This window comes from Gymnoscopelus braueri, assembly GCF_963280865.1.
Source record: "Gymnoscopelus braueri genome assembly, chromosome: 18".
NCBI classification, from domain to species: domain Eukaryota; kingdom Metazoa; phylum Chordata; class Actinopteri; order Myctophiformes; family Myctophidae; genus Gymnoscopelus; species Gymnoscopelus braueri.
In genome coordinates, this window is record NC_137618.1 from 1749537 (window position 1) to 1776574 (window position 27038).

Consider the following 27038-nt stretch of genomic DNA (forward strand, 5'->3'; position numbering starts at 1 on the left):
AAGCTCATCTTCGAGTGAGTCTACGTCACAGTGTTTGCTGTGATAGTCTGTGATAGTCTGTGTCTGTGATAGTCTGTGATAGTCTGTGATAGTCTGTGTCTGTGATAGTCTGTGATAGTCTGTGATAGTCTGTGTCTGTGATAGTCTGTGATAGTCTGTGATAGTCTGTGTCTGTGATAGTCTGTGATAGTCTGTGATAGTCTGTGATAGTCTGTGATAGTCTGTGATAGTCTGTGTCTGTGATAGTCTGTGATAGTCTGTGATAGTCTGTGATAGTCTGTGTCTGTGATAGTCTGTGATAGTCTGTGTCTGTGATAGTCTGTGTCTGTGATAGTCTGTGTCTGTGATAGTCTGTGATAGTCTGTGTCTGTGATAGTCTGTGTCTGTGATAGTCTGTGTCTGTGATAGTCTGTGATAGTCTGTGTCTGTGATAGTCTGTGTCTGTGATAGTCTGTGTCTGTGATAGTCTGTGTCTGTGATAGTCTGTGATAGTCTGTGATAGTCTGTGTCTGTGATAGTCTGTGATAGTCTGTGTCTGTGATAGTCTGTGATAGTCTGTGATAGTCTGTGTCTGTGATAGTCTGTGATAGTCTGTGATAGTCTGTGTCTGTGATAGTCTGTGATAGTCTGTGTCTGTGATAGTCTGTGATAGTCTGTGATAGTCTGTGATAGTCTGTGATAGTCTGTGATAGTCTGTGTCTGTGATAGTCTGTGATAGTCTGTGTCTGTGATAGTCTGTGTCTGTGATAGTCTGTGTCTGTGATAGTCTGTGATAGTCTGTGTCTGTGATAGTCTGTGTCTGTGATAGTCTGTGTCTGTGATAGTCTGTGATAGTCTGTGTCTGTGATAGTCTGTGATAGTCTGTGATAGTCTGTGATAGTCTGTGATAGTCTGTGTCTGTGATAGTCTGTGATAGTCTGTGATAGTCTGTGTCTGTGATAGTCTGTGATAGTCTGTGATAGTCTGTGTCTGTGATAGTCTGTGATAGTCTGTGTCTGTGATAGTCTGTGATAGTCTGTGATAGTCTGTGATAGTCTGTGATAGTCTGTGATAGTCTGTGTCTGTGATAGTCTGTGATAGTCTGTGATAGTCTGTGATAGTCTGTGTCTGTGATAGTCTGTGATAGTCTGTGTCTGTGATAGTCTGTGATAGTCTGTGATAGTCTGTGATAGTCTGTGATAGTCTGTGATAGTCTGTGTCTGTGATAGTCTGTGATAGTCTGTGTCTGTGATAGTCTGTGTCTGTGATAGTCTGTGTCTGTGATAGTCTGTGATAGTCTGTGTCTGTGATAGTCTGTGTCTGTGATAGTCTGTGTCTGTGATAGTCTGTGATAGTCTGTGTCTGTGATAGTCTGTGTCTGTGATAGTCTGTGTCTGTGATAGTCTGTGTCTGTGATAGTCTGTGATAGTCTGTGATAGTCTGTGTCTGTGATAGTCTGTGATAGTCTGTGTCTGTGATAGTCTGTGATAGTCTGTGATAGTCTGTGATAGTCTGTGTCTGTGATAGTCTGTGATAGTCTGTGATAGTCTGTGTCTGTGATAGTCTGTGATAGTCTGTGTCTGTGATAGTCTGTGATAGTCTGTGATAGTCTGTGATAGTCTGTGATAGTCTGTGATAGTCTGTGTCTGTGATAGTCTGTGATAGTCTGTGTCTGTGATAGTCTGTGTCTGTGATAGTCTGTGTCTGTGATAGTCTGTGATAGTCTGTGTCTGTGATAGTCTGTGTCTGTGATAGTCTGTGTCTGTGATAGTCTGTGATAGTCTGTGTCTGTGATAGTCTGTGTCTGTGATAGTCTGTGTCTGTGATAGTCTGTGTCTGTGATAGTCTGTGTCTGTGATAGTCTGTGATAGTCTGTGTCTGTGATAGTCTGTGTCTGTGATAGTCTGTGTCTGTGATAGTCTGTGTCTGTGATAGTCTGTGATAGTCTGTGTCTGTGATAGTCTGTGTCTGTGATAGTCTGTGTCTGTGATAGTCTGTGTCTGTGATAGTCTGTGATAGTCTGTGTCTGTGATAGTCTGTGTCTGTGATAGTCTGTGTCTGTGATAGTCTGTGATAGTCTGTGTCTGTGATAGTCTGTGTCTGTGATAGTCTGTGTCTGTGATAGTCTGTGATAGTCTGTGATAGTCTGTGTCTGTGATAGTCTGTGATAGTCTGTGATGTCTGTGATAGTCTGTGATAGTCTGTGATAGTCTGTGTCTGTGATAGTCTGTGTCTGTGATAGTCTGTGATAGTCTGTGATAGTCTGTGTCTGTGATAGTCTGTGTCTGTGATAGTCTGTGATAGTCTGTGTCTGTGATAGTCTGTGATAGTCTGTGATAGTCTTTGTCTGTGATAGTCTGTGATAGTCTGTGTCTGTGATAGTCTGTGATAGTCTGTGTCTATGATAGTCTGTGTCTGTGATAGTCTGTGATAGTCTGTGTCTGTGATAGTCTGTGATAGTCTGTGATAGTCTGTGATAGTCTGGGTGTTTGTCTTAGCCTGTCGGTGCCAGATCTCACACACGCTTGTGGAGGCAGGAGGGGAAGTATTTCTTTAACCCATTAAGACCCGGGAAAGCATCCGTTTCATTGTTACATTTCTTTGGGCTATTCAAAAATAGCAGATCTACAAGCTCATAGCGCGGCACTCGGAGCTTGCAGATCTGCTATTTTTCAAAAATCTTGAAAATGTGTGCAAATCTTTGAATATATATATTCGTAACTCAAATCTTTGCTTCTTTGCTTGCCCCATGCATGGCTCCCGGGAGGAGCCATGCATGGGGATTGATCCTGGAACCTTCCAATTCCCAAGCGGCCGTGTTCCCTCCTGAGCCACCGTATGCATGTAACGTACGTATGACCCTCCTGAGCCACCGTATGCATGTAATGTATGTTTGATGTGCAAACGACGCTGCTCTTGATCTGTGTAATGAACAGCTGACTGCTTTGAAAGAGGCTAATGAAGACTTCTTTATACTTAACGAGCTTTAAAAACAAAATACATATTTAATGGTGGTTGTTTTTTGTTCTCCATGATGCTGAACACAAGTTTACACTTTTCCAAATAACACATTTTGTATGTTTGTTTTAGACCAGTGGTTCTCAGCCAGCGGTCCGGGACCACCAGTGGCCCTTGGGGGGGTACCATGGGGTCCCCAGTGAAATGAGTTAAAATAGCTTCACAATCATTTTAACCACTTAGCTTTGGCTACTCAAAAATAGTTTTTGAAAAATCTTCAAAATGTGTGCATATCTTTGAATATATATTTTCTTAAAGCAATCATTTTTAACTCAAATCTTTGCTCCCTGGCACCAAACATTTTCAGATGGGGGTCCACGGCCAAATGTATATCAATTTAGGGGTCCTTGGCATGAAAAAGGTTGAAAACCAATGTTTTAGACTCTTGGTTGTGCATGATTTGTATGCATGCGATGCACCTTCTCTCTTCCTCTGCAGTACAAACAGTCAGAGTAGCCTTTGGGCTTTAGGAGAGCAGAGATCTGGCTGAGCCAGTGTAAATGTTTGTCTTCCATTTAATCTACTTGTTTTATTGCACAAGTGACCTTTGATACACTGTAGGCACAGTTTGGCGTGGCAATATAAAGCCTTTTTGCAGAGCAATGGCTGATTGTCTTTGATTCTAGCTTTTTAACTCATTCAATCCGGGAACGAATCTCTATAATTTTAGATTTCTTTGGCTATTACAAAAACAGCTGATCTACAAGCTCATAGCGTGGCAGAGAGTGCCACGCTATGAGCTTGTAGATCTGCTCATTTGTATTTATCGTGATATGTACTTACAGTATATGTATTTGGCCGCCGACCCCCATTTCTAAATGTTTAGTTCCAGGGACACCCAGAGGTAAAGATTTGACTTAAAGATGTTCGCTTAAAAAAATATGTATATTCAAAGATTTGCAAAATGTTCACGATTTTTCAAAAATAGCAGCTCTACAGGCTCATAGCACAGCACTCGGTGCTGCACTATGAGCTTGTATATCTGCTATTTTTGAATGGCCAAAGTATAAAATAATGTTATTTTTTTGCTTTTATGCCTTTATTGATAGAACAGTAGGCAGTGACAGGAAATGGGGGACAGAAAGTGACATGCAGCAAAGGCCGTCGGGATCGGGACTCGAACCCGCGACGCGCTGTCAGGCTAGAGTACCAGCCTAGGTGCCCAGACGGTTACGCCAACCGCCGAGGCCTTGATTCTAGCGTTTGGAAGCGTTCTTCACTGCTGTGTCCCACATGCTGGCTCTTCTGATTGTTGTATCTCTTTATTCAGAGTGTTTCAAACTACTTCAGATGAATAACCTGACTGGGTTGGATCTTTGCCATACATTGCTGTGGTTAATTAATGGTTGTGGAGAAAATTACCTTCTCTGAGACGATTTTTTTTTTTTTTTCAAGCAAAAAAGAAAAGAACAAGAAAAATAATTATTTATCTGTGTTCAAAGCCAAAACAAAAACATGTAATTGCATCGCCTGCAGTCACGCTCATTTACCATTCTGATTTGAATACACCAGTAAGTTAAATATTATGCAAATGGCTCTCTGTCCAAATGGGTTTCGAAGCCACAAATGATTATTTCCAGCTGTACCGGAGCAGAGATGAGGAACCTATTGAGACTCTGGCCTTGTGGAATATGTATGTAGTAAGAAGACTATGTTTTCTGAAGGCATTACACTTTAAGCCAATGTTTGACTCTAATATACATTCAAAGACACACAAATCAGAGTGTGTGGTTATGTGGTGTCATGTGGTCGTGTATGAAGATGGTTAGAGGTTCAGCTCCACCAATAATACAATCTATGACAAAGTGGGCTCTGCGAGCTTGTCTGCTATTTTAGAAAAAAATATTGTGTATAAGTGTTTGAAAATTGTTTATTTTTTGACAAATCTTCTCTTTTGGGGGTCCCTAGCACATAACATTTTCAGAAGGGGGTCCGCGGCCAAATTTGAACAATTTGGGGATCCTTGGCACGAAAACGTTTGAGAACCAGTGAACCACTGATCTATGTAACTCATCTTCATAGGCACTGTAACCTTAGGTAATGTATCATATTTATTTTTATCATACATTGTCATATTGTCATATTATACACAGTCAAATTGACTAGAACAAAGGAATCCACTTCCAGATCAATGAGAGGATCCATTGATCCAGATGGTCTGGCAGGAGGATGGAGATCAATGTATGGAGTGTTTGGAATTAATGTGACATTTGGTCGGCGCCGTCCAATAAAAGACGGCTTAATCTCCTTTAGCTAAAGTCTGGGTCTTATATTCCACCGTCTTATTTAGACTTAAGAGGATCCAAGGCTCTTAGACAACAGGTGAAAAGTACAAAATTATTGTCACTAATGTCGGGCAGAAACCTTGTATCTCTTTTATTATTATAAATGAAAGCCCTATTTTCTACTTGGTGTTGCACAAAAGTACAGAAAAAAAGCAGATCTACAAGCTCACAACGTGTCACGGTGAGACATTTTTGAAAGATTGAAGTGGCAGCGGTTCCGGTAGGAGACACAAAGAGTCTCCTTTGTGTCTCCTACAGGTCCGCTGGTCATCAAATTATTGGCTTAGGAATGTGACGAAAACAAAAAAAATATCCATGAATTCAAGTCTCCATGGGGTGACTAATACATAGGAAAAGGGTCATTTTGGGGGTGAAATACCCCTTTAACATTGTTAAAAGGCATTTTGTTGAAATGCAACACGTAGACAGACAGGGAGATAAACAGAGGATGCGTTTCATGATGGGGGGGGATTAGTGCGTTAACAAAAGGAACGTCATGTCCATTATCCTCCCCTCAGGTCCACCCCGTCGGCCCAGACTCGGGACCCCCGGGGTCAAAGCTGCGACGGATAACCATCTTAAGCGGTCTAATTTGACATGAATCCTGCGACTTGGGCTGAAAAGGATTTAGTGAAGGCTTAGACAGGTTGCTGACTTAGTTGCAGCGGTGTAAAGTAACTAAGTACATGTACTCAAGTACTGTACTTAAGTACAGTACTTGAGGTTTTCCAGTATTTCAATAGTTTTACTTCTACTCCACTACACCTCAGAGGCAAATATTTTACTCCACTACAATTATTTGAAAACTTTAGTTACTAGTTACTTTGTAGATTTGTATTATTATTACAAAACATACATTACTCACTTCAGCCCTATAGACATTTCGGCCATTTGAAAATAGCAGATCTACAAGCTCACAATGCGTCGCGTCTTGTGAGCTTGTAGATCTGCTATTTTCAAAAGATTTTTTATACATTTGAAGACTCGAATATGAATAGCAAAAGTTTGAAATAATAGTAGTTACAATTATTGCGATGCTATTATTAACTCATTTTGCTGGGGACCCCCTGGAACCCCGCCCCCCCAAGGACCCCTTTGAGAACCACGGTTCTAGACAGCCCTTTGATATTAGGAAATTATATATTCCTAATAATATTAGGAATATTATTAGGCCTTTACTATGATGGTAAAAATGTCTGGACTGTTCTTAAATTCCAGGCCATAGACATAAAAGAGTTGAGAGGACAGAGGGCTTGAGAGCCTGACACCCCCCCCCCCCCCCTTCACTTCAGTGTGTTTCAGGACATTGTTTAGGTGGGGGAGGGGTGGGTGTGGTGGGGGAGGGGTGGGTGTGGTGGGGGGGCTGCAGAGAGAGAAAATAAACGAGTGAATGGTGGAACTGGGAGAGAGAGAGAGCAGGAAACGTGTCCTTCTCAGAGGAACGGACAGCTGGACACATCTGTCACTGTCCACTGATGAGCTCACACACACACACACACACACACACACACACACACACACACACACACACACGAGAGAGTACAACAGAGGGGTGTAAATTGGCTGGTTGACAGTAAAGTAAACATGGTCTCTCTCTGCGAGAGTATGTCAGCCCCCCCCCCCCCCTCCCCCTCCCCCCAGAGGCGGTGCTGTAACCCGGGGAGACGGCGAGCTAATTGACGAGTAGTAGCGGCCCTTTTGTTTTATCCTGGCAGGGCAACAACAACGGCGGCCGGCAGCCGGCGGTGCTGGCGCCCTGTCCAGACGGGACAGATGGGACGCCCTGCTGTGGCACACAGCGGACTGAACAGGACCCACTGCTGCCCGACGCCCCCCCCCCCCCCCCCAAAAGCAGGACCTAGCGGCACTCAGACACGCTTTTCCTTTTAGCATTGCTTGCATAATTGTACTTGCTTTGATTGCAATTATTTAGACCTGAGACCAGTGCTGGCAACGCAAACAAGTTTTCTGAAAAACCTTCAAAAAAAAATATATATATAGTATAAGAAATCATGTTGCTATATAAATTATATAGCAACTAGCAACAACTAAAATGACACAGATGCTGTCCTAGATTGAAAGGTATTACAACATATAGGTTTAACATGTCTAAATGGGTTCATAACATATTCAATCAATCAAATCATCAGTATGCATATGGACACGCCCCCCATATGGACACGCCCCCCTGATCTGGACTGAGTGGCAGAACATTGAGCAGCATGGAGTTTGGAAGCGCTCGTTGTAAATCACTCAACGGTCCCGGTTTCTAAATGTCACATTATGATGCAGGAGAGGCAGCGGGACGTTCCGTTGTTGAAAACGAGCGCCTCCAAACTCTGACACTGAAAAATAATCACCTGCACGGAATGTATCGACATAAATCTCATAACATGACGTCTCTACGGTGGATCTTTATGAAACAAACACTTTGCTGATAGAAAGAGGATCATTCAAACTTTCCGTACAGCTGCCATGTTGGTGAGTTTAACGTCGTTTAATACAGTCAGAATGGACTTTCCTGTGTGGATGTATAGGGGCTGTCAAGGCCAGAAAGTAGTTTTTTGTCACTCAGTAGGCGTTCCCGCTTAACCTCCGGGTACGATGATGTCACGCGCATAGCCTCTATTGTCAGTGCGTGACACGCCCACTCTCTACTAAGTGCAACTCAGGCTTAACCCTTTAAGACCTGAGAAGATTCTAGAAATGTCTTCTAAATCCTAAAAAAAAATTGAAAAAAAAACCCAATTTTTTTTTTCCTCGATTTTTCAAAAATAGCAGATCTACAAGTTCATAGCGCGGCACTCGGTGCCGCGCTATGAGCTTGTATATCTGCTATTTTTGAATAGCCTAAAGAAATCTAAAGTGACACAGATGCGTTCCAGGTATCAATGGGTTAACGAGCTAATAGATTCATGCAGGTGCTTCAGAGAAACACAGAAGTGAGCAGAGCCCACTTTGAAGAATTCTGTGTCAAGAATGGGAGGCTTTGGGGCACCGAGGGCACATACCACACATAGGCTCTAATGCGGCCTGACAGCGAGTTGCAGGTTCAATTCCCGAGCCTTATGACCTTTGTGGCCAGGTAAGAGTGTTAGGGGAAGAGAACAGACATTGGGGAGTAGGGGAGTGGGGGGGGGGGGGGTAGTGGTAATAGAAACAGGGTCTCTGTAGACTCACATGTGTGGACTGAGCTCATAGAAGTTCCTGTTCCGATACTCCTCCACTTTGTCCGGCGTGAAGATGGGCAGATGTCTGTACGGGTTGATGGAGATCACCACGCTGCCGATGTACGTCTGGACAGAGAGATGAGAGACACAATGAGACGGGTAGGAAGAGCTAGTAGACACTGAAGAGCTAGTAGACACTAAACAGCTAGTAGACACTAAAGAGCTAGTAGACACTGAAGAGCTAGTAGACACTAAACAGCTAGTAGACACTAAAGAGCTAGTAGACACTGAAGAGCTAGTAGACACTAAACAGCTAGTAGACACTAAAGAGCTAGTAGACACTAAAGAGCTAGTAGACACTAAAGAGCTAGTAGACACTGAAGAGCTAGTAGACACTGAAGAGCTATTAGACACTAAAGAGCTAGTAGACACTGAGAAGAGCTAGTAGACACTGAAGAGCTAGTAGACACTGAAGAGCTAGTAGACACTAAAGAGCTAGTAGACACTGAAGAGCTAGTAGACACTAAAGAGCTAGTAGACACTAAAGAGCTAGTAGACACTGAAGAGCTAGTAGACACTAAAGAGCTAGTAGACACTGAAGAGCTAGTAGACACTGAAGAGCTAGTAGACACTAAAGAGCTAGTAGACACTGAAGAGCTAGTAGACACTAAAGAGCTAGTAGACACTGAAGAGCTAGTAGACACTGAAGAGCTAGTAGACACTAAAGAGCTAGTAGACACTAAAGAGCTAGTAGACACTAAAGAGCTAGTAGACACTGAAGAGCTAGTAGACACTAAAGAGCTAGTAGACACTGAAGAGCTAGTACACACTGAAGAGCTAGTACACACTAAAGAGCTAGTAGACACTAAAGAGCTAGTAGACACTAAAGAGCTAGTAGACACTAAAGAGCTAGTAGACACTGAAGAGCTAGTAGACACTGAAGAGCTAGTAGACACTAAAGAGCTAGTAGACACTGAAGAGCTAGTAGACACTGAAGAGCTAGTAAACACTGAAGAGCTAGTAGACACTAAAGAGCTAGTAGAGCTAGTAGACACTAAAGAGCTAGTAGAGCTAGTAGACACTAAAGAGCTAGTAGACACTAAAGAGCTAGTAGACACTAAAGTAGAACACAGTACTAGTTAGTATATACTACAATAGTACACAGTACTAGTTAGTACATACTTAAGTAGAACACAGTACTAGCCAGTATATAGTGCAGTATATAGCCTTTATTGTATGACAATTAGTAAAAAAAAATAGCCTATCTAAGCTCACAATGTATTGCAATACAAGGCATTGTGATATTGTAGATAATAATAATTTGAACAAATTAGGGACGCCAGGGTTTAAGTGTCTAGTTCAGAGGTCTTCAACAGGGGGTCCGCGACCCCTAGGGGGTCCGCGGAGGTACTGCAGGGGGTCTGTGAAATTGTTGTTTGATTAAACAATATTTCCCCCCCCAAAGAGTCAAATTGTCTTTAAACATAACATGAATGCATAGCAAACAGATAAATGGAGGCACAATGCACAATAACATGGTATGTTTATACATATTTTGTAGAGAATTTTTGCACACCTACTGGGGCAGGTGCGTATAGGAGCAGGCAATATAAAACACAATTGTATACATAAATATACAATATATGTGCCAGCCCCCCCTACCCTACGAGGTAGGGGGTCCCTGCTCCATCTCCCCATCAGTTTGGGGGTCCCTGGCCTGAAAAGGTTGAAGACCCCTGGTCTAGTTAGTAAATGGACATGTACTGTAAGGTACCTCAGAGTTAAATGAACGCTCCAGATTTAGAACGTTCAGAATTCATTGAAAGGAAAGGAAAGGAAAGCCCCTTGAGATGCAGCATCGAGGGGGGTCTCATAAACTCATGTACAAACATACAATACAAGTATACAAATGCATTCATACACAGACAGCTTGCTCACCCTCTCCCACTAACACACCACCAACCATCTCACACAGGGAAGATACCAGGATACAGGCTGCAATTAGTTTTCAATGGACGTCAGCGACATAAAGATACATCCAGCTTCTACTCGAGTACATTTTGAATTACGGACTTTTACTTGTAACAGAGCATTTCTTTATTATTGTAGTATTGATACTTTTACTTAACCCATTGAGACCTGAAGCCGATTCTACATGTCTCCTAAATCTCAACTGTTTTCTGAAAAACGTATGTTTCTATATCAGTGGTTCTCAATCTTTTTCATGTCAAGGACCCCCAAAATGATATGTATTTGGCGGCGGACCCCCATCAAAATATGTTGTTCCAGGGACCCCCAGAAGCAAAGATTTTAGTTTAAAATGTTGCTTTAAAAATATATATATTCAAAGATTTGCACACATTTTCACGAATTTTCAAAAATAGCAGATCTACAAGCTCGTAGCGCGGCACTCGGTGCCGCGCTATGAGCTTGTAGATCTGCTATTTTTGAATAGCCTAAAGTGTAAAATAATGCTTTTTAGCTCAAATCTAAAAATGACACAGTTCCAGGTCTTAATGGGTTAAGTAAAAAATACTTTTTCCATCACTGACGATATAAGGCTGTGTAAGACGATAAACGCACGCTTCACGTATACAACAGCAATTAGCTTCAGCCCCTCCCCTCCTCCCCTCCATTTGGATGCTGATGGTAACCCGAGGTGAGAGACATTCTGCCCCCCCCCCCCCCCCCTCCCTGATGCACTGTGTTCAGACACGCCGGCCTGGAGGCCTGAAGCCAGGCTGGAGCCACTCGAAAAAACAAAGGAAAAATGTGTGGAATGAATCCTGGGAGCCGTCGGCATGCAGGAGAGAAAAGGAGAGTCAGGGAGGAGGAGGAGGAGGAAGAGGAGGAAGAGGAGGAGGAGGAGGTGTTAAATGAGAGGGTCTGGTTAACGGTGGAGTGAGAGTGTGTGTGTGTGTGTGTGTGTGTCATCATGATGTCTCCTTGTCTATAGTGGGAGTGTGTTTAAAAAAACCTTTATTAAGCCATTCAATCCAGGAACACATCCGTGTCATTATGTCTTTCTTTGGCTATTCAGAAATAGCAGATCTACAAGCTCCGCTACGAGCTTGTAGATCTGCCATTTTAGAAAAATCGTGAAAATGTGTGCAAATCTTTGAATATGAATATATCTACAAATGTCTTCTAAATCCTAACAGTTTTTTGAAAAAAATATAACTTATATTGCAATAATATCAGTGGTTCTCAAACTTTTTCATGTCCAGGACCCCCAAAATGAGCTTTGTACTGTACAGTATTTGTACAGTATTTGTACAGTATTTTTTTTTCTCCTCCGTTGAACTGAGATTGCTCGAATTCAGACAATCAAACAAAAAAAAACAGAAGTACCATTCAATAAAGCAAAGTATTAACTTTAAAATACATGAGTAAAATACATTTCCAGGACCTTTCCTGGTGCCTGCGTAATTTTGCACGAGTTTTGGGAGTAGACACTGGAGTCGTGACTCAAAACTGTGTTTAGAGTAGTTGTCAAAGAACACCATTTATGTGGAATGGCTTAAAACACACACACACACACACACACACACACACACACACACACACACACACACACACACACACACACACACACACACACACACACACACACACACACACACACACACACACACACACACACACACACACACACACACACACACACACACACACACACACACACACACACACACACACACACACACACACACACACACACACAGGGTTGCATTTTGACCCCAGGGACCACCATCCTGACAAGAGAAACCTGGGGACCTCCACTATTGTGCGTGGTGGGTCCATCATAGACCCACCCCACACACTAGTGGTGGGGGGTTCATGCACCACAGGGAGCTGGAGGAAATAGATATAATATCAATATAATATCTAATAAAATACAGTGATTTTGTTTGAATATGATGGAATATGATTAAGGATTACTGTGATTATGGTAAGCTCACATTTCACACACAATACAGTAAGATCCCCTGTAAGTTATTTAAAAAAAAAAAAAAGTTTTTTTTTTATTAATGCATGGCCAGGGACCACCTGCAATACCTCGGACCACCGGTTGAAAACCCCTGCTTTAATGGATGCATTATTAGGGCGGGGCAGTGGCTCAGGTCAGGACGGGAGGTAGAGCGGCCGTCTTGGAATCCGAAGGTTGCAGGTTTGATCCCCGGCTCCTCCTGGCAATGTGTGGAAGTGTCCTTGAGCAAGACACTGAACCCCCTCACTGCTCCCGTTCAGCAGGTATAGGTGCCTCGCATGGTAAATGGTAAATGGTGCATTTATATAGCGCTTTACATTGATTGTGCCATTCACCCATTCACACACATTCATACACCGATGGCGGAGGAAACCATGCAAGGCACCAACCTGCTCATCAGGAGCAATTAGGGGTTCAGTGTCTTGCTCAAGGACACTTCCACACTAACTCTGGGGGAGCGCCCCAGCCCGGGATCGAACTGGGAACCTTGCGGTTTCCAGTTCACTCTACCCGGCCACTCTACCCCTGAGCCAGTGCCGGCTCCATGGTTTCCTCCGTCGGTGTGTGAATGGGTGAACGTGAAATACACTGCAAAGCGCTTTGGAGAAAAGCGCTATAAAAGCGCAGTCCATTTACCATTTACCATTATGCAACGTTCACGCAGGTCGTGACTTCTGAACGGCGGAGGACAACAGCAGTCGGTTAAAGTACTTCTGAAAGCACATGTTGCCACCACCGTCTTCTTCATCATCATCATCATCATCATCATCCTCCTCCTCCCCCTCACTCAACAGACAAGAGAGCCCCGGCTGCACTGTCAGCCATCAATCGAAACCGTTCGCTCTCGCTCTCTCCATCTCTCTCTCCATCTCTCTCTCTCTCCATGATAATGGCCGTTGCATAACCCTCTCTGACAAGCGGCGAGCCTGGCCTCTATCCCATGGCAACGCCGCCACCTCCCACGGGCCTATTGTTGAGAAGTACACAGGGCGGCGGAACGGGACCTTTTTGAGGTGTGTGTGCCGTAATGCAAACACACACGTGGTGGGTTGAGTGGGAGAGCCTTAGCTCCTGACTGCGGTTAGATAAGAATACGTGCAAAACTAGGCATTAAAATATATAGATTTTTTAAACATATGTTGTTATCATCTGCTGATTAACCCATTCAATCCTGGAACACATACTGTGTACTGTGTTATTTTAGATTTGTAGCTATAACCATTATTTTATACTTTGGGCTATTCAAAAATAGCAGATCTACAAGCTCATAGCGCGGCAGCGAGTGCCACGCTACGAGCTTGTAAATCTGCACCAAAAAAACAACAACCCAGAAGCAAAGATTTGAGTAAGTGTATATCTGCTATTTTTGTAACTTGTAGATCTGCTATTTTTAAGTGACAGACGCGTTCCTGGTCTTAATGGATTAAAGATATAGTTACCTGTGGCGTGGCAATAAGGCCATACTTCTTAGAGCAGACATCATTGTTGTCATGAAATGAGGCAGGGGGGGGGGGGGTTATACGGATCCGTGATATAACGTCTCAACTGTACAATGGGACTGAAGTATGATGGATGGGAACCATGCCTTGAGCCATGTCAAAGAAAACATGGAGGTACCTTGTTAAAGGTAGAGTAAGTGATATGTTCTGGTTAAAACAAAAGTGTTGCTTAAAATTGCTTATTTTCAATCAATTACACACCCCATGAAGCATTGAATTCATGGAGATCTTTTAGTTTTTGTCGCATTCCTGAGCCAATAATTTGATCACCCGCGGAAAGATGCTTATGTATCCGTTAGGAGACTGAAAGCTGACTCTTTGAGTCTCCTACCAGACAGACCGCCGGTCATTAAACTATTGTCTTATGAATGTGACAAAAACTTTAAAAAATCCATGAATGGGGTGTGTAATTGATAGAAAATACGTAGTTATTTAGGTGAACTACTCCTTTAAAGCGCTATGTTCTAATTGTAGTAATCATCGCTATAGAGTGTTTGTTCAGTAACAGGAGTCTCTCTGTCTCTCCAGCTCTTTAATAAACAGAAAATACAATCAGGCCAATCAGGAGAGAGTACCCATTTATCAGCTTCAATTTTGTTCCAATTGTGTCTACTCATTTACTTGTGTCATCACTTCCAATTCCACTTGTTTAATCTGTACCCTGTCTGAGTTCTCTGTCCTGATTGGATAAAATTGGAGAGAAAAAAAAGACCTGGAGAGACATGGAGACTCCCGTTACTGAACAAACACTCTATAGCAACGAGTACTATCAGAATATAGAGCTATTTAACCATTTTAACCAGAGAATATCACTTACCCTACCTTTAACCATCACACTGTAAAACTACCGTTGACATTGTTTGTAAACGGAGGAATGAAGTCGAAAACTGATGAGTAAATTACAGGGGGTGGGGGGGGGCAGGTCTGCCTGCAGGAGTTTGTAATTACAAAGCTCGCATGGAAAAGAAGAACAGGGACTTCCTCGTCGCAAAAAAAAACCTCTCAATCCAGACATGATGATGGTTATGGTGGATGGTTGTTCTACTGTAGCTTCCAAATACCAAGAGCTTGAGGCCAGACAGTGAAGCAGTGAACTCACGGGGAGACATCGCAGCCGCCTGACAGGAACAGACATCTGATCCCACCGTTTATGCTTTGCTCATCAAACTAGGGTGAAGTCAGACGCTAAGAAGTGGAGCGACAGATCGCAGGGAGGGAGACCCACATTGTGTTTGAATTCCCATGGCGTTTTTTATCTGCTACACCAGGGGTCTTCAACATTTTCAGGCCAAGGACCCCCTAGCTGAGAGAGAGAGAGATGAAGCAGGGACCCCCCTCTATAGGCCTATTGTTTAAAATTGTGTTTCAGATAAACCTTTGCTGCTCGTTTTTTCCCCTCTACACCTATAACTTTGCCAAGAAATAGCCGATCTAATAGCTCACTACGCCTCGCGTAGTGAGCTTGTAGATCTGCTATTTTTTGGCTAAAGTTCTCCTCAGAAAAGGGATGCTAGGGTTCAAGTGGTTAAAGTAAAAAAATAATTGATCATATCACACAAAGATTCGGCGGACCCCCTGTATTAACTCTGAGGACCCCCTAGGGGTCCCGGACCCCCTGTTGAAGACCCCTGTAGATACACAATCCACTGTGTGGCCGTCTGGAAAACAAAGCCATGTGTCTTGTTCTGGCTGTTATATGATACACTAGGGGGAGAAAAAGGAATCATATGTCACTGAGGAATGATGCGTCAGATTTAGTGGATAAATATAGGCTTCCGTATGTTTTGTTGCCTGGTCACCGTCTTGAGGTGCAGCTTGTGCCATCCAAATGCTGCCGTTATGCACTTGCAGTGGTGTAAAGTGACGAGGTACATTTACTCAAGTACTGTACTTAAGTACAATTTTTAGATTGTTTTTTTTACTTTACTGGAGTATTTCCAGTTGTCAGCACTTTTACTTCTACTCCACTACATCTCAGAAGCAAATATTGTACTTTTACTTACACTACAACTCTTTGAAAACTTTAGTTACTTTTTAGACTTTGATTATTATCGCAAAACACACACCAACCACTTCAGCCATAAATACATTTGGGCCATTTGAAAACAGCAGATCTACGAGCTCACAATGCGTCGCGAGGCGACACATTGTGAGCTTGTAGATCGGCTATTTTCAAAAGATTTCTTTTTACATTTTTACTTTATGCACAATGAGTACTTTTACTTTTGTACTTTAAGTATATTTTGATGTCAATACTTTTGTACTTTCACTCAAGTACATTTTGAATTCCAGACTTTCACTTGTAACAGAGTAGTTGTTCTACATTGCAGTATTGATACTTTTACTTAAAGGAGTAGTTCACCCAAAGAATTACTTATTTTCTATCAATTGCACACCCCATGAAGCCTTGAATTCATGGATTTATTTTTGTTTTTGTGGCATTCCTAAGCCAATAATTTGATTCCCGTCTCCTACCGGCTAATGTTTCCGGTAGGTCGGAGACACAAAGTAGATTATTTGTGTCTCCTACCGGATACACACCCGGTCATCAAATTATTGGCTTAGATTGCCACAAAAACAAAAATAAATCCATGAATTCAAGGCTTCATGGGGTGTGCAATTGATAGAAAATATGTAATTTTTTGGGCGAACTCCTCCTTTAAAGTAATACTAGGTAACTTTTTCAACAAAACTAAAGTTAAATTGTATATCTTTTTTGAGTGGCAAAAGTTTCACAACACCCACTCCATGAATTTCACCCCCGAAAGCCTTTTATTTATATATTTTCTATTGAACGGTGGCTCGGTGAGCCTTTCCCGCGAAAATGACGTCATCTGGCCGGAAAAACGGAGGCGGAAATGCACCGGTTTCCTGTTTGGCCAGGAACTACCACACAGGTTTCCTGTTTGGCCAGGAACTACCGCGCTAATAACAAAAGGGAAATTCACGCTGATTTTAAGAGATTGTATGATTTGAAGGTCGAAAAACAACAGAAAAAGAAAACACAGCTCACGGTAACTAAAGCTTCACTGGCTAAGAGAAACGATCCACAGATCGTATAAAACAATTAAAAGAACGCTTTTTGAAACGCTTCCGTCTTCCGGTGAAAACAAATGGAATTCTGGGTAACAGAGGAATAAACAAACGGCCTGCAGTGACGGTAATGACCAGCAGAGGCTGCTAAAAATCGTTATTTGTGGACCTGCACTGTATAACTTTAAGTAAAACATGCGAGTACTTTTTCCACCACTGTACACTTGACCGAATTATACAATATTTTGATTGACCTTTTCCCACAAAGAGGCCAGTCTGCACTTCCACTTCACATGCAGTAAGACAGTAGTGTGCACTGAAGTGTGCATGCATGCTGCTGATGCTGCATGATTTTAAAAAGCAACATCAAACATTAAAGGATGTAGCCCAACAAGTTAAATGTACCAAAACAGTGTCATGGAAAGAAATCCCAGGCAAGAGTCTGTAACAGACCTACTGTAGGCTTTAAAACTGCCTTCCCTGTGTGAGTGTCATTTCCTGGATCTAGTGCCACAGCCGGACCGGGGCCAAGGGCAGAGTCTGAGATGGAAGCATTAAGTCTACCTTTTCTTCTTGTTTTGGAGAGAAAATTTGAGGGCATCTGAAGCGCGCGCACGCACGCACGCACGCACGCACGCACGCACGCACGCACGCACGCACGCACGCACGCGCACACGCACACGCACACGCACACGCACACGCACACGCACACGCACACACACACACACACACACACACACACACACACACACACACACACACACACACACACACACACACACACACACACACACACACACGGCTCAAGCGCATATAGCGCCCGGCCAATCACAGCTCCGTGCGGTGATGTCATTCAGCTGCAGCTCCACGGGCCAACGACTACCAGAGCAAAGAGCTGTAATCATCATCTGGGCTGATGTCTGTTCAGTCAGAGCGTTCCAGAAGAGCTCCAAGCCAAACGCTCTGATCCAGGGATCTCTCTCTCTCTCTCTCTCTCCGCCGCTCAAACCAGCCCCCCCCCCCTCCGGCCCCCAGAGAGGGAAACAGCCAGTCAGTCAGTCAGTCAGTCAGTCAGTCAGTCAGTCGCAGTGAATCTCATCATCCCTGAAGTTCTGGATGTTCTGCCTCATTTGAGAACATCATCTGCATTCCTCAGTGATGTGATGTATTGACTGGTTGGGTGACTGTGGTCGTGGGGAGGGGGGGGGGGGGGGTGGGGGGCGGTCGCTGCATTTGGGCCACTGTATTCTACTATGACCGGGTCTAAAATGAGGCGGAGGAACAATAGAGAACCTCCCTCAGGGATGTCTCTCAGGAACATGGGAATAAACAAAAGAAAGAAGGGTGGAGGAAGAGGATGATGACAGGCTCTCAGTCAGGAGAACACAGAAGAAGTCAGCTATAGCATTTTTAACTCAGTCGGCAGGGGGGTGGCTCGTGGTTATATCACTGCTGCCTCACACCCATCCAACTGTGTAGACTAGAGCATACATGGGCCACATGCGGCCCCCACCTTCACTTAATGTTTAATATCAGAATAGTGATATATTATTGATTTCAGCTGTTATGATTCCAAACATGCAAACATGACCCGCTTTAATTACTTCAGTCTATATTAGTAGCTTAATGACTATTTGTCCTGTTTATGTCCAATGTATTTGCATTTAAGTTCCTAAAGTTAACATAAGTATAACTAAATGCGTTTGAAATTAAATACAAATGTTACTTTTCAGGATTCCAATTCAAAAATAGCAAAAATTGCAGATCTACAAGCTCAAAACGCGTCGCATTGCAAGCCCTCAATCTTCATTGTGTTCATTCAATCACTTTCACTTTTTGTTGAGATGTCTGCTTTTTATAAGCGACTTTTGGGCTTGTTTGGCGCTTATTTTAGGCTTGTTTTCATAGACCTGGCTGCTTATTTCTCTCGCAAAATCTGGCAACACTGGCTGCCTGCGGTACAAAGACCCCTTGCCGGCAAAGCAACGTGCAGTAGGCGGCTAATTTGTGCCTGATGTAAAATGACGCAATTAATTAATTAATACTTAATTAAGATTTTGTGCTTTTTAAAAGCTATAATAGGAGTGTAGATAGATTCTTAATTCCCGCATTATTTCACCCGCAGTTTATCCAATATTAATTAATAATTACATTTGATTGACCGAAATACACCCAAACTGTGGCTAAAACCGTGATCCTCTATTAGGGACCAGTGTCCTCACTTGTTAGAGACCAGTGTCCTCACATGTTAGAGACCAGTGTCCTCACATGTTAGAGACCAGTGTCCTCACATGTTAAGGATCAGTGTCCTCACATGTTAGAGACCAGTGTCCTCTGTATGCTAGAGACCAGTGTCCTCACATGTTAGAGACCAGTGTCCTCACATGTTAGAGACCAGTGTCCTCACATGTTAGAGACCAGTGTCCTCTGTATGCTAGAGACCAGTGTCCTCACATGTTAGAGACCAGTGTCCTCACATGTTAGAGACCAGTGTCCTCTGTATGCTAGAGACCAGTGTCCTCGCATGTTAAGGACCAGTGTCCTCACATGTTAGAGACCAGTGTCCTCACATGTTAGGGACCAGTGTCCTCACATGTTAGAGACCAGTGTCCTCACATGTTAGAGACCAGTGTCCTCACATGTTAAGGACCAGTGTCCTCTGTATGCTAGAGACCAGTGTCCTCACATGTTAGGGACCAGTGTCCTCACATGTTAGAGACCAGTGTCCTCACATGTTAGAGACCAGTGTCCTCTCTATGCTAGACACCAGTGTCCTCACATGTTAGGGACCAGTGTCCTCTCTATGCTAGAGACCAGTGTCCTCACATGTTAGGGACCAGTGTCCTCACATGCTAGAGACCAGTGTCCTCACATGTTAAGGACCAGTGTCCTCACATGTTAGAGACCAGTGTCCTCTCTATGCTAGAGACCAGTATCCTCACATGTTAGAGACCAGTGTCCTCACATGTTAGAGACCAGTGTCCTCTGTATGCTAGAGACCAGTGTCCTCTGTATGCTAGAGACCAGTGTCCTCACATGTTAGAGACCAGTGTCCTCACATGTTAGAGACCAGTGTCCTCTGTATGCTAGAGACCAGTGTCCTCTGTATGCTAGAGACCAGTGTCCTCACATGTTAGAGACCAGTGTCCTCACATGTTAGAGACCAGTGTCCTCACATGTTAGAGACCAGTGTCCTCACATGTTAGAGACCAGTGTCCTCACATGTTAAGGACCAGTGTCCTCTGTATGCTAGAGACCAGTGTCCTCTGTATGCTAGAGACCAGTGTCCTCACATGTTAGAGACCAGTGTCCTCACATGTTAGGGACCAGTGTCCTCACATGTTAGAGACCAGTAGCTGCCCGGTGCCACTGCTCCCAATACTTAGGATGGATTATAAATGCACATTCTTCCCCACGGGGGTCAACGAACGCAAGTATTTAACTCAAATGCATGTAGAGCACGATGGGACTTACGTAGATCTCGTTGTGGTCAAAGCGGTTCCTCAGGTTCTCGATGAAGGAGTCTTCAGACAGGGGCTCCAGCAGGACCATGTCGCCCACCCCGATCATGTTGTCCAGAAGTGACGTCTTCACCTCCATCTTGGCTGCTACTGTCTGTCCACCCCTATGGACAGACAATGGAGCGGGAAAGAAGGGAAGAAGCACGTCACACATCAGACGTACTGTACGCACATTCATGGAATAAAGCTAAATGAAATCGCATGACTGTAAGTTTATATTTCACTTAAAACAAAGAAGTCATTTTATCGTCTACTCAGGCTTTTGTGAGCCCCCCGGACAGTTTTTAATTTGCTTGATTCAGTATTTAGATATTTGATATTAATTTTATCAGACACGCCCCCTTCCTATACAAACCCATTATAACTTCAAACTCCATTTTTAACATGACAGATTCATTAAAAACACCCGTCCTTGGTTCTGTTGACTCATACTGCCCTCCTAATATTTTTTCAATTACCTTTCTTTATTTATTTAAAACATTTTATTCTATTTTTTTTTCTCCAAAATAAATTTAAAAAATAAATGAAAAAAATAATTGAAAGAACACAAGTCTCCTCACGTATTAGGAAGGGGGCGTGTCTGATAAAATTAATATCAAATATCTAAATACTGAATCAAGCAACTTAAAAACTGTCCGGGGTGCTCCCAAAAGCCTGAGTAGACGATAAAATGACATGAAAATAAAAAATAAAGTGAAATATCCGTTTAATGATGATGTTTAGGTACAGTATTATCATTCTAAACTAAATGTTGCTGCTATTCCATATACAGCCAACCAGTTGAAGAAATCACAGATTTGATGCATTAACTCTTTCAGTGCCACAATACGTCAAATACGTCATGAGGCCTGACGCCCCGTGTGCCACACTACGTCAAATACGTCATTTTTTTTTTTTTTTGAAAAAAATTTTCAGAACCCAATATATGATGATTTGAAGATTTGCTGCTCCATTCACTTCTTGTTTAACTTTTTACTGAAAAAGGCTGTATCTCGGCTCCTAAGCACTTTTTTTTTTACAATTAATTTTGGTTGTGGCACCAAAATTCCATAAATAAGCATGGCATTGAAAGAGTTAACCTTTGCTTTCATGACATTTCTCAGACCATGCATGTTCATTGGAAGACGCCTCTAAGCATGCATTGGAAAAAAAAGTACTCAGGAGCCGAAATATAGACTTTTTAAGTTTTAAGTTAACAAGGAAGTGGATAGGAGTCTAGATCTTCAACTAATCATATCTCCTTGGTCTTTTTTTTTTTTCTTTTTTCCACTTCACGTAGATCTACGCGATTGGCACGTGGCGGCTTTAAATCGGTTCGCGTAGATCTACGTGATTGGCAGTCAAATGGTTAATCCAGTTTTTATGGAATCCAACCGGCTGAAATCAGTCAAGGTGGCTGAGAACTTTAATTCATGTACATTTCTTGCTTGTTTTGTTTTTTTTGTGGCCTGGTTTAAGGAATGTAGAGGAAAATAAATAAATAAATCACAAAGTGTCCCTCATCCTGTGCTCGGACCCCTTTAGTAATTGTGACAGGAAAACTCTCCAGAGAAGCTCCTTCTCTGATCAGCCAATAACAAACAAGAGCTAAACTTAGCGCCGACGCAAAAACAAACTCCGGGGAAGAGGAACATGTTTGTTCAGCGGTGGTTTGAGTCCCAGCCGGAGGACTTGCATGGGACCATTTGATTGGCTCTATATACGCTCTGCCTTGCTCAGCTGTGTGGGGGCCGGACATATTCCTCTGGGGGATTACATAAGGGAAGGGGTGTGTGGGGGGGTGGCGGCGGGGGGGGGGGGACTTTGCACTTGACCTGTGGACGTCCGCTGTGCTCGAGGGGTCCGCTCCCGTGTGCCCATGAGCACCTCGTGAATCTAAAGAAACACTCTGAAGCGACCGGGGGATCCCAGGATGTTTCATGTGTAGACTCAGTGTGACATCGTTGCTGTCGGGGCAGAATCTCCATAATTTCTTTATGTATTTATTTTTGTACATTAATGCCCCGCTTCGTCATACGAGAGAATCACGCAAAAGCAGCGGAAAAAGCCGGGACCCCCCCCCACTACATATTGTATACAATTGTGTTGCAGATTAAACTTTTTCATAGATTTCAGCTTCATAGACTTGTTTTGACAGTGTAGTGTTGGGGGCACGGTGGCACAGTCGGTAGTGCTGTCGCCTCACAGCTAGAAGGTCCTGGGTTCGATTCCCGCAGGGGACGCAGTGGGCGCTAGGGGCGTGTTCTCTCCTCCGCGTCATCAGTGCCCACACCCTAGGTGGGGTTGGCGAAAGGGCCTTTCTGTGTGGAGTTTGCATGTTCTCCCCGTGTCTCCTAGGGTAGGTACCCTCACAAAAACATGCAGTAATCCTGGTCTCTATACTGCCTCCCCCTGGCCAGCCGGGGCGCCTGATGGAGGGGAAGGGAACTGGTTGGAATAACGTGTTCCTTCCACGCGCTACGTCCAACCAGGGAAACTCTCCCCTGTCAGGTGACAAGAAGGTCAGTTGGCTCTCATGCATTGAAGGAGGCATGAGCTCGGCCCTGGCCTCCCTAGGTTGGCAGAGGGAAGGTAGTGCCCAGGATTACATAGACAATTGGCACTGGGTGTAAAAAATAGGGTTACAAAATCGTGGGATAAAAAAAAAAGAAAAAAAGACAGTGTTGTGTTGGATTCGTGTTAATGTGTATTTTCAGACAGTTAACCATTGATTGATTGAATATTTTATTAGGCAAAACATGTAAAACAGCACAGTTACATTTGAAATACTTTGTCTAGCAGGTCCGTTCATGAAAGTCCTTGCGGACTTGTTTCCAATGAGGGCCTTGGTATTCAATTCATCGACATATATAGTGGCACCACAGTTTGAATATCAATACAAAAAAAATTACACTATGTACAACAAAAAAAGAAAAAAAGGGGGAAGAAAAATATGTACAAGAACAGGGGGGGGGGGGGGGGGGGCGGCTGTCTAACGGCAAAATGGCACTACCTCCTCTTTTGGCCTCCTGAACCACCTCCTGAACCACTTAAAGAACCCTCAATACTTAGAAAACGTGTGCTTGGTCTGCTCTTTTTTCCCCCCTACACCAAAACCTTCTTTGCAGAAAATAGCCAAACGACAAGCTCACAACGCCTCGCGCAAGCTTGTAGATCTGCTATTTTTGGCTATAAAGATACCCTCAGAATAGGGATGCTAGGGTTCAAGTGGTTAATGTTTTAAAAAAAAAGATTATCCTATCACACAACGATTTGCCCCCCCCCCCTCCGTGGTAACTCTGAGGACCCCCTCAGGGGTCCCCGACCCCCTGTTGAAGACCCCTGTTTAAACCATTAAGACCTGGAACGCATCTGTGTCACTTTAGATTTCTTTGGGCTATTCAAAAATAGCAGATCTACAAGCTCATAGCGCGGCACTCGGTGCCGCGCTATGAGCTTGTAGATCTGCTATTTTTGAAAAATCGTGAAAAAATGTTTTCTATATTTTTTTTCAAAAATCTGTTAGGATTTAGAAAACATTTTTGAGAATCGCCTCAGGTCTTAAGGTAGGGTAAGTGATTTTCTTTGGTTAAAATAAGTGTTAAATAGCTTTATATTGTGATGTGTGAGTACTCATTGCTATAGAGTGTTTGTTCAGTTAAAGGAGTCTCGTTGTCTCTCCAGCTCTTTATTAAACAGAAAATGCATTTGTTTCATTTCCAATTTTATCCAATCAGGATAGAGAACTCAATCAGGATATAGATTAAACAAGTGAAATTGGAAGTGATGACACTAAGAAATTAGCAGGCAAAATTGGAACTGGAACACTATAAAAATGAAGCTTAAAAATGGGGACTTTCTCCTGATTGGCTGAGATTTTGAGGGTATAGATGTGGGGCAGAGGGTATAGATGTGGGGCAGAGGGTATAGATGTGGGGTAGAGGGTATGGATGTGGGGTAGAGGGTATAGATGTGGGGTAGAGGGTATAGATGTGGGGCAGAGGGTATAGATGTGGGGCAGAGGGGTATAGATGTGGGGCAGAGGGTATAGATGTGGGGCAGAGGGTATAGATGTGGGGCAGAGGGTATAGATGTGGGGCAGAGGGTATAGATGTGGGGCAGAGGGGTATAGATGTGGGGCAGAGGGGTATAGATGTGGGGCAGAGGGGTATAGATGTGGGGCAGAGGGTATAGATGTGGGGCAGAGGGGTATAGATGTGGGGCAGAGGGTATAGATGTGGGGCAGAGGGGTATAGATGTGGGGCAGAGGGTATAGATGTGGGGCAGAGGGTATAGATGTGGGGCAGAGGGTATAGATGTGGGGCAGAGGGGTATAGATGTGGGGCAGAGGGTATAGATGTGGGGCAGAGGGTATAGATGTGGGGCAGAGGGTATAGATGTGGGGCAGAGGGGTATAGATGTGGGGCAGAGGGTATAGATGTGGGGCAGAGGGTATAGATGTGGGGTAGAGGGTATAGATGTGGGGCAGAGGGTATAGATGTGGGGCAGAGGGTATAGATGTGGGGCAGAGGGTATAGATGTGGGGTAGAGGGTATAGATGTGGGGTAGAGGGTATAGATGTGGGGCAGAGGGTATAGATGTGGGGCAGAGGGTATAGATGTGGGGCAGAGGGTATAGATGTGGGGCAGAGGGTATAGATGTGGGGCAGAGGGTATAGATGTGGGGCAGAGGGTATAGATGTGGGGCAGAGGGGTATAGATGTGGGGCAGAGGGTATAGATGTGGGGCAGAGGGTATAGATGTGGGGCAGAGGGTAAAGATGTGGGGCAGAGGGGTATAGATGTGGGGCAGAGGGTATAGATGTGGGGCAGAGGGTATAGATGTGGGGCAGAGGGTATAGATGTGGGGTAGAGGGTATAGATGTGGGGCAGAGGGTATAGATGTGGGGCAGAGGGTATAGATGTGGGGCAGAGGGTATAGATGTGGGGTAGAGGGTATAGATGTGGGGTAGAGGGTATAGATGTGGGGCAGAGGGTATAGATGTGGGGCAGAGGGGTATAGATGTGGGGCAGAGGGTATAGATGTGGGGCAGAGGGTATAGATGTGGGGTAGAGGGTATAGATGTGGGGTAGAGGGTATAGATGTGGGGCAGAGGGTATAGATGTGGGGCAGAGGGGTATAGATGTGGGGCAGAGGGGTATAGATGTGGGGCAGAGGGTATAGATGTGGGGCAGAGGGGTATAGATGTGGGGCAGAGGGTATAGATGTGGGGCAGAGGGTATAGATGTGGGGCAGAGGGTATAGATGTGGGGCAGAGGGTATAGATGTGGGGCAGAGGGTATAGATGTGGGGCAGAGGGTATAGATGTGGGGCAGAGGGTATAGATGTGGGGCAGAGGGTATAGATGTGGGGCAGAGGGTATAGATGTGGGGCAGAGGGTATAGATGTGGGGCAGAGGGTATAGATGTGGGGCAGAGGGTATAGATGTGGGGCAGAGGGTATAGATGTGGGGTAGAGGGTATAGATGTGGGGCAGAGGGGTATAGATGTGGGGCAGAGGGTATGGATGTGGGGCAGAGGGTATAGATGTGGGGCAGAGGGTATAGATGTGGGGCAGAGGGTATAGATGTGGGGCAGAGGGTATAGATGTGGGGCAGAGGGCGTGCGGAGACAAAGACCCTGCTGGCGGCGGCAGTTTTTGACGTCCAGTCAGTGTTCTCTGATCGTCTCCTGTGGGTTTGGTAATCCTGGACCTATAGTGCCGGAGATAAAAGAGAGGCCTAGAGCACATTGAGCGCCTTGATACCGGGGGCTTTGCTGTCCCACAAACCCCCCGGGTCTGCTGTTGAAACAAGAGGGGCCACGGCTCAGCACCCATGCGCTCATCCACCATTGTTCTCTCTCTCTCTCTCTAATGTTTTACTTAAGTAAAAGTATCAATACTGCAAAGTAGAAATACTCTGTTATAAGTAAAAGCCTGGAAGTCAAAATGTACTTGGTAAAAGTACAAAAGTATTGGTATCAAAATGTACTTAAAGTACCAAAAGTAGAAATGACTCATTATGCACAATGTCCCATTTTGCAAGTTTTCAAAAGTGTCAAATGTATGAAAAAGAAATTTGCAGATCTACAAGTTCACAATGAGTCAGGAGACTCACAACGCGACGCATTGTGAGCTTGTAGATCGGCTATTTTCAGAATGTCCAAAATATACATAGGGCTGAAGTGGTATGTTTTGTAATTGAAAAAAATCAAAATAATCAAAAAGTAACTAGTAACTAAAGTTTTCTAATAATTGTAGTGGAGTAAAAGTATAATATTTGCCTCTGAGATGTAGTGGAGTAGAAATAGAAAAGCACAGAAAATTGGAAATACTCCAGTAAAGTAAAAAACACCTCAAAACTGTACTTAAGTACAGTACTTGAGTAAATGTACTTAGTTACTTTACACCACTGCCACACTGGTACAGAGTGAAAACACAAAGCTGCTGTGGTGACATCTTTATGCACTTTCTGCTGCTTTTGGATATGCATTTCAATAAACAAAAAGGCTGTGATATGTGTGGTAGATGATTCACACACACAAGCATTATAATGTCTGACAC

General features: G+C 43.8%; 1 protein-coding gene across 6 annotated transcripts in view; it reads right to left on the reverse strand.

The window, feature by feature from the left end:
• myo1b (myosin IB) overlaps positions 1-27038 on the reverse strand; it is a 158441-nt gene that overhangs the window by 116822 nt on the left and 14581 nt on the right. For all 6 annotated transcript variants that reach the window (XM_080412838.1, XM_080412836.1, XM_080412837.1 and 3 more), the window contains exons 2-3: positions 20450-20600; positions 8463-8578 (exon numbers count right to left, since the gene is read on the reverse strand). In XM_080412838.1, coding sequence (XP_080268964.1) covers positions 8463-8578; positions 20450-20575 — 242 coding nt within the window. In that variant the 5' untranslated portion in view covers positions 20576-20600. The remainder of the gene's footprint in view (positions 1-8462; positions 8579-20449; positions 20601-27038) is intronic.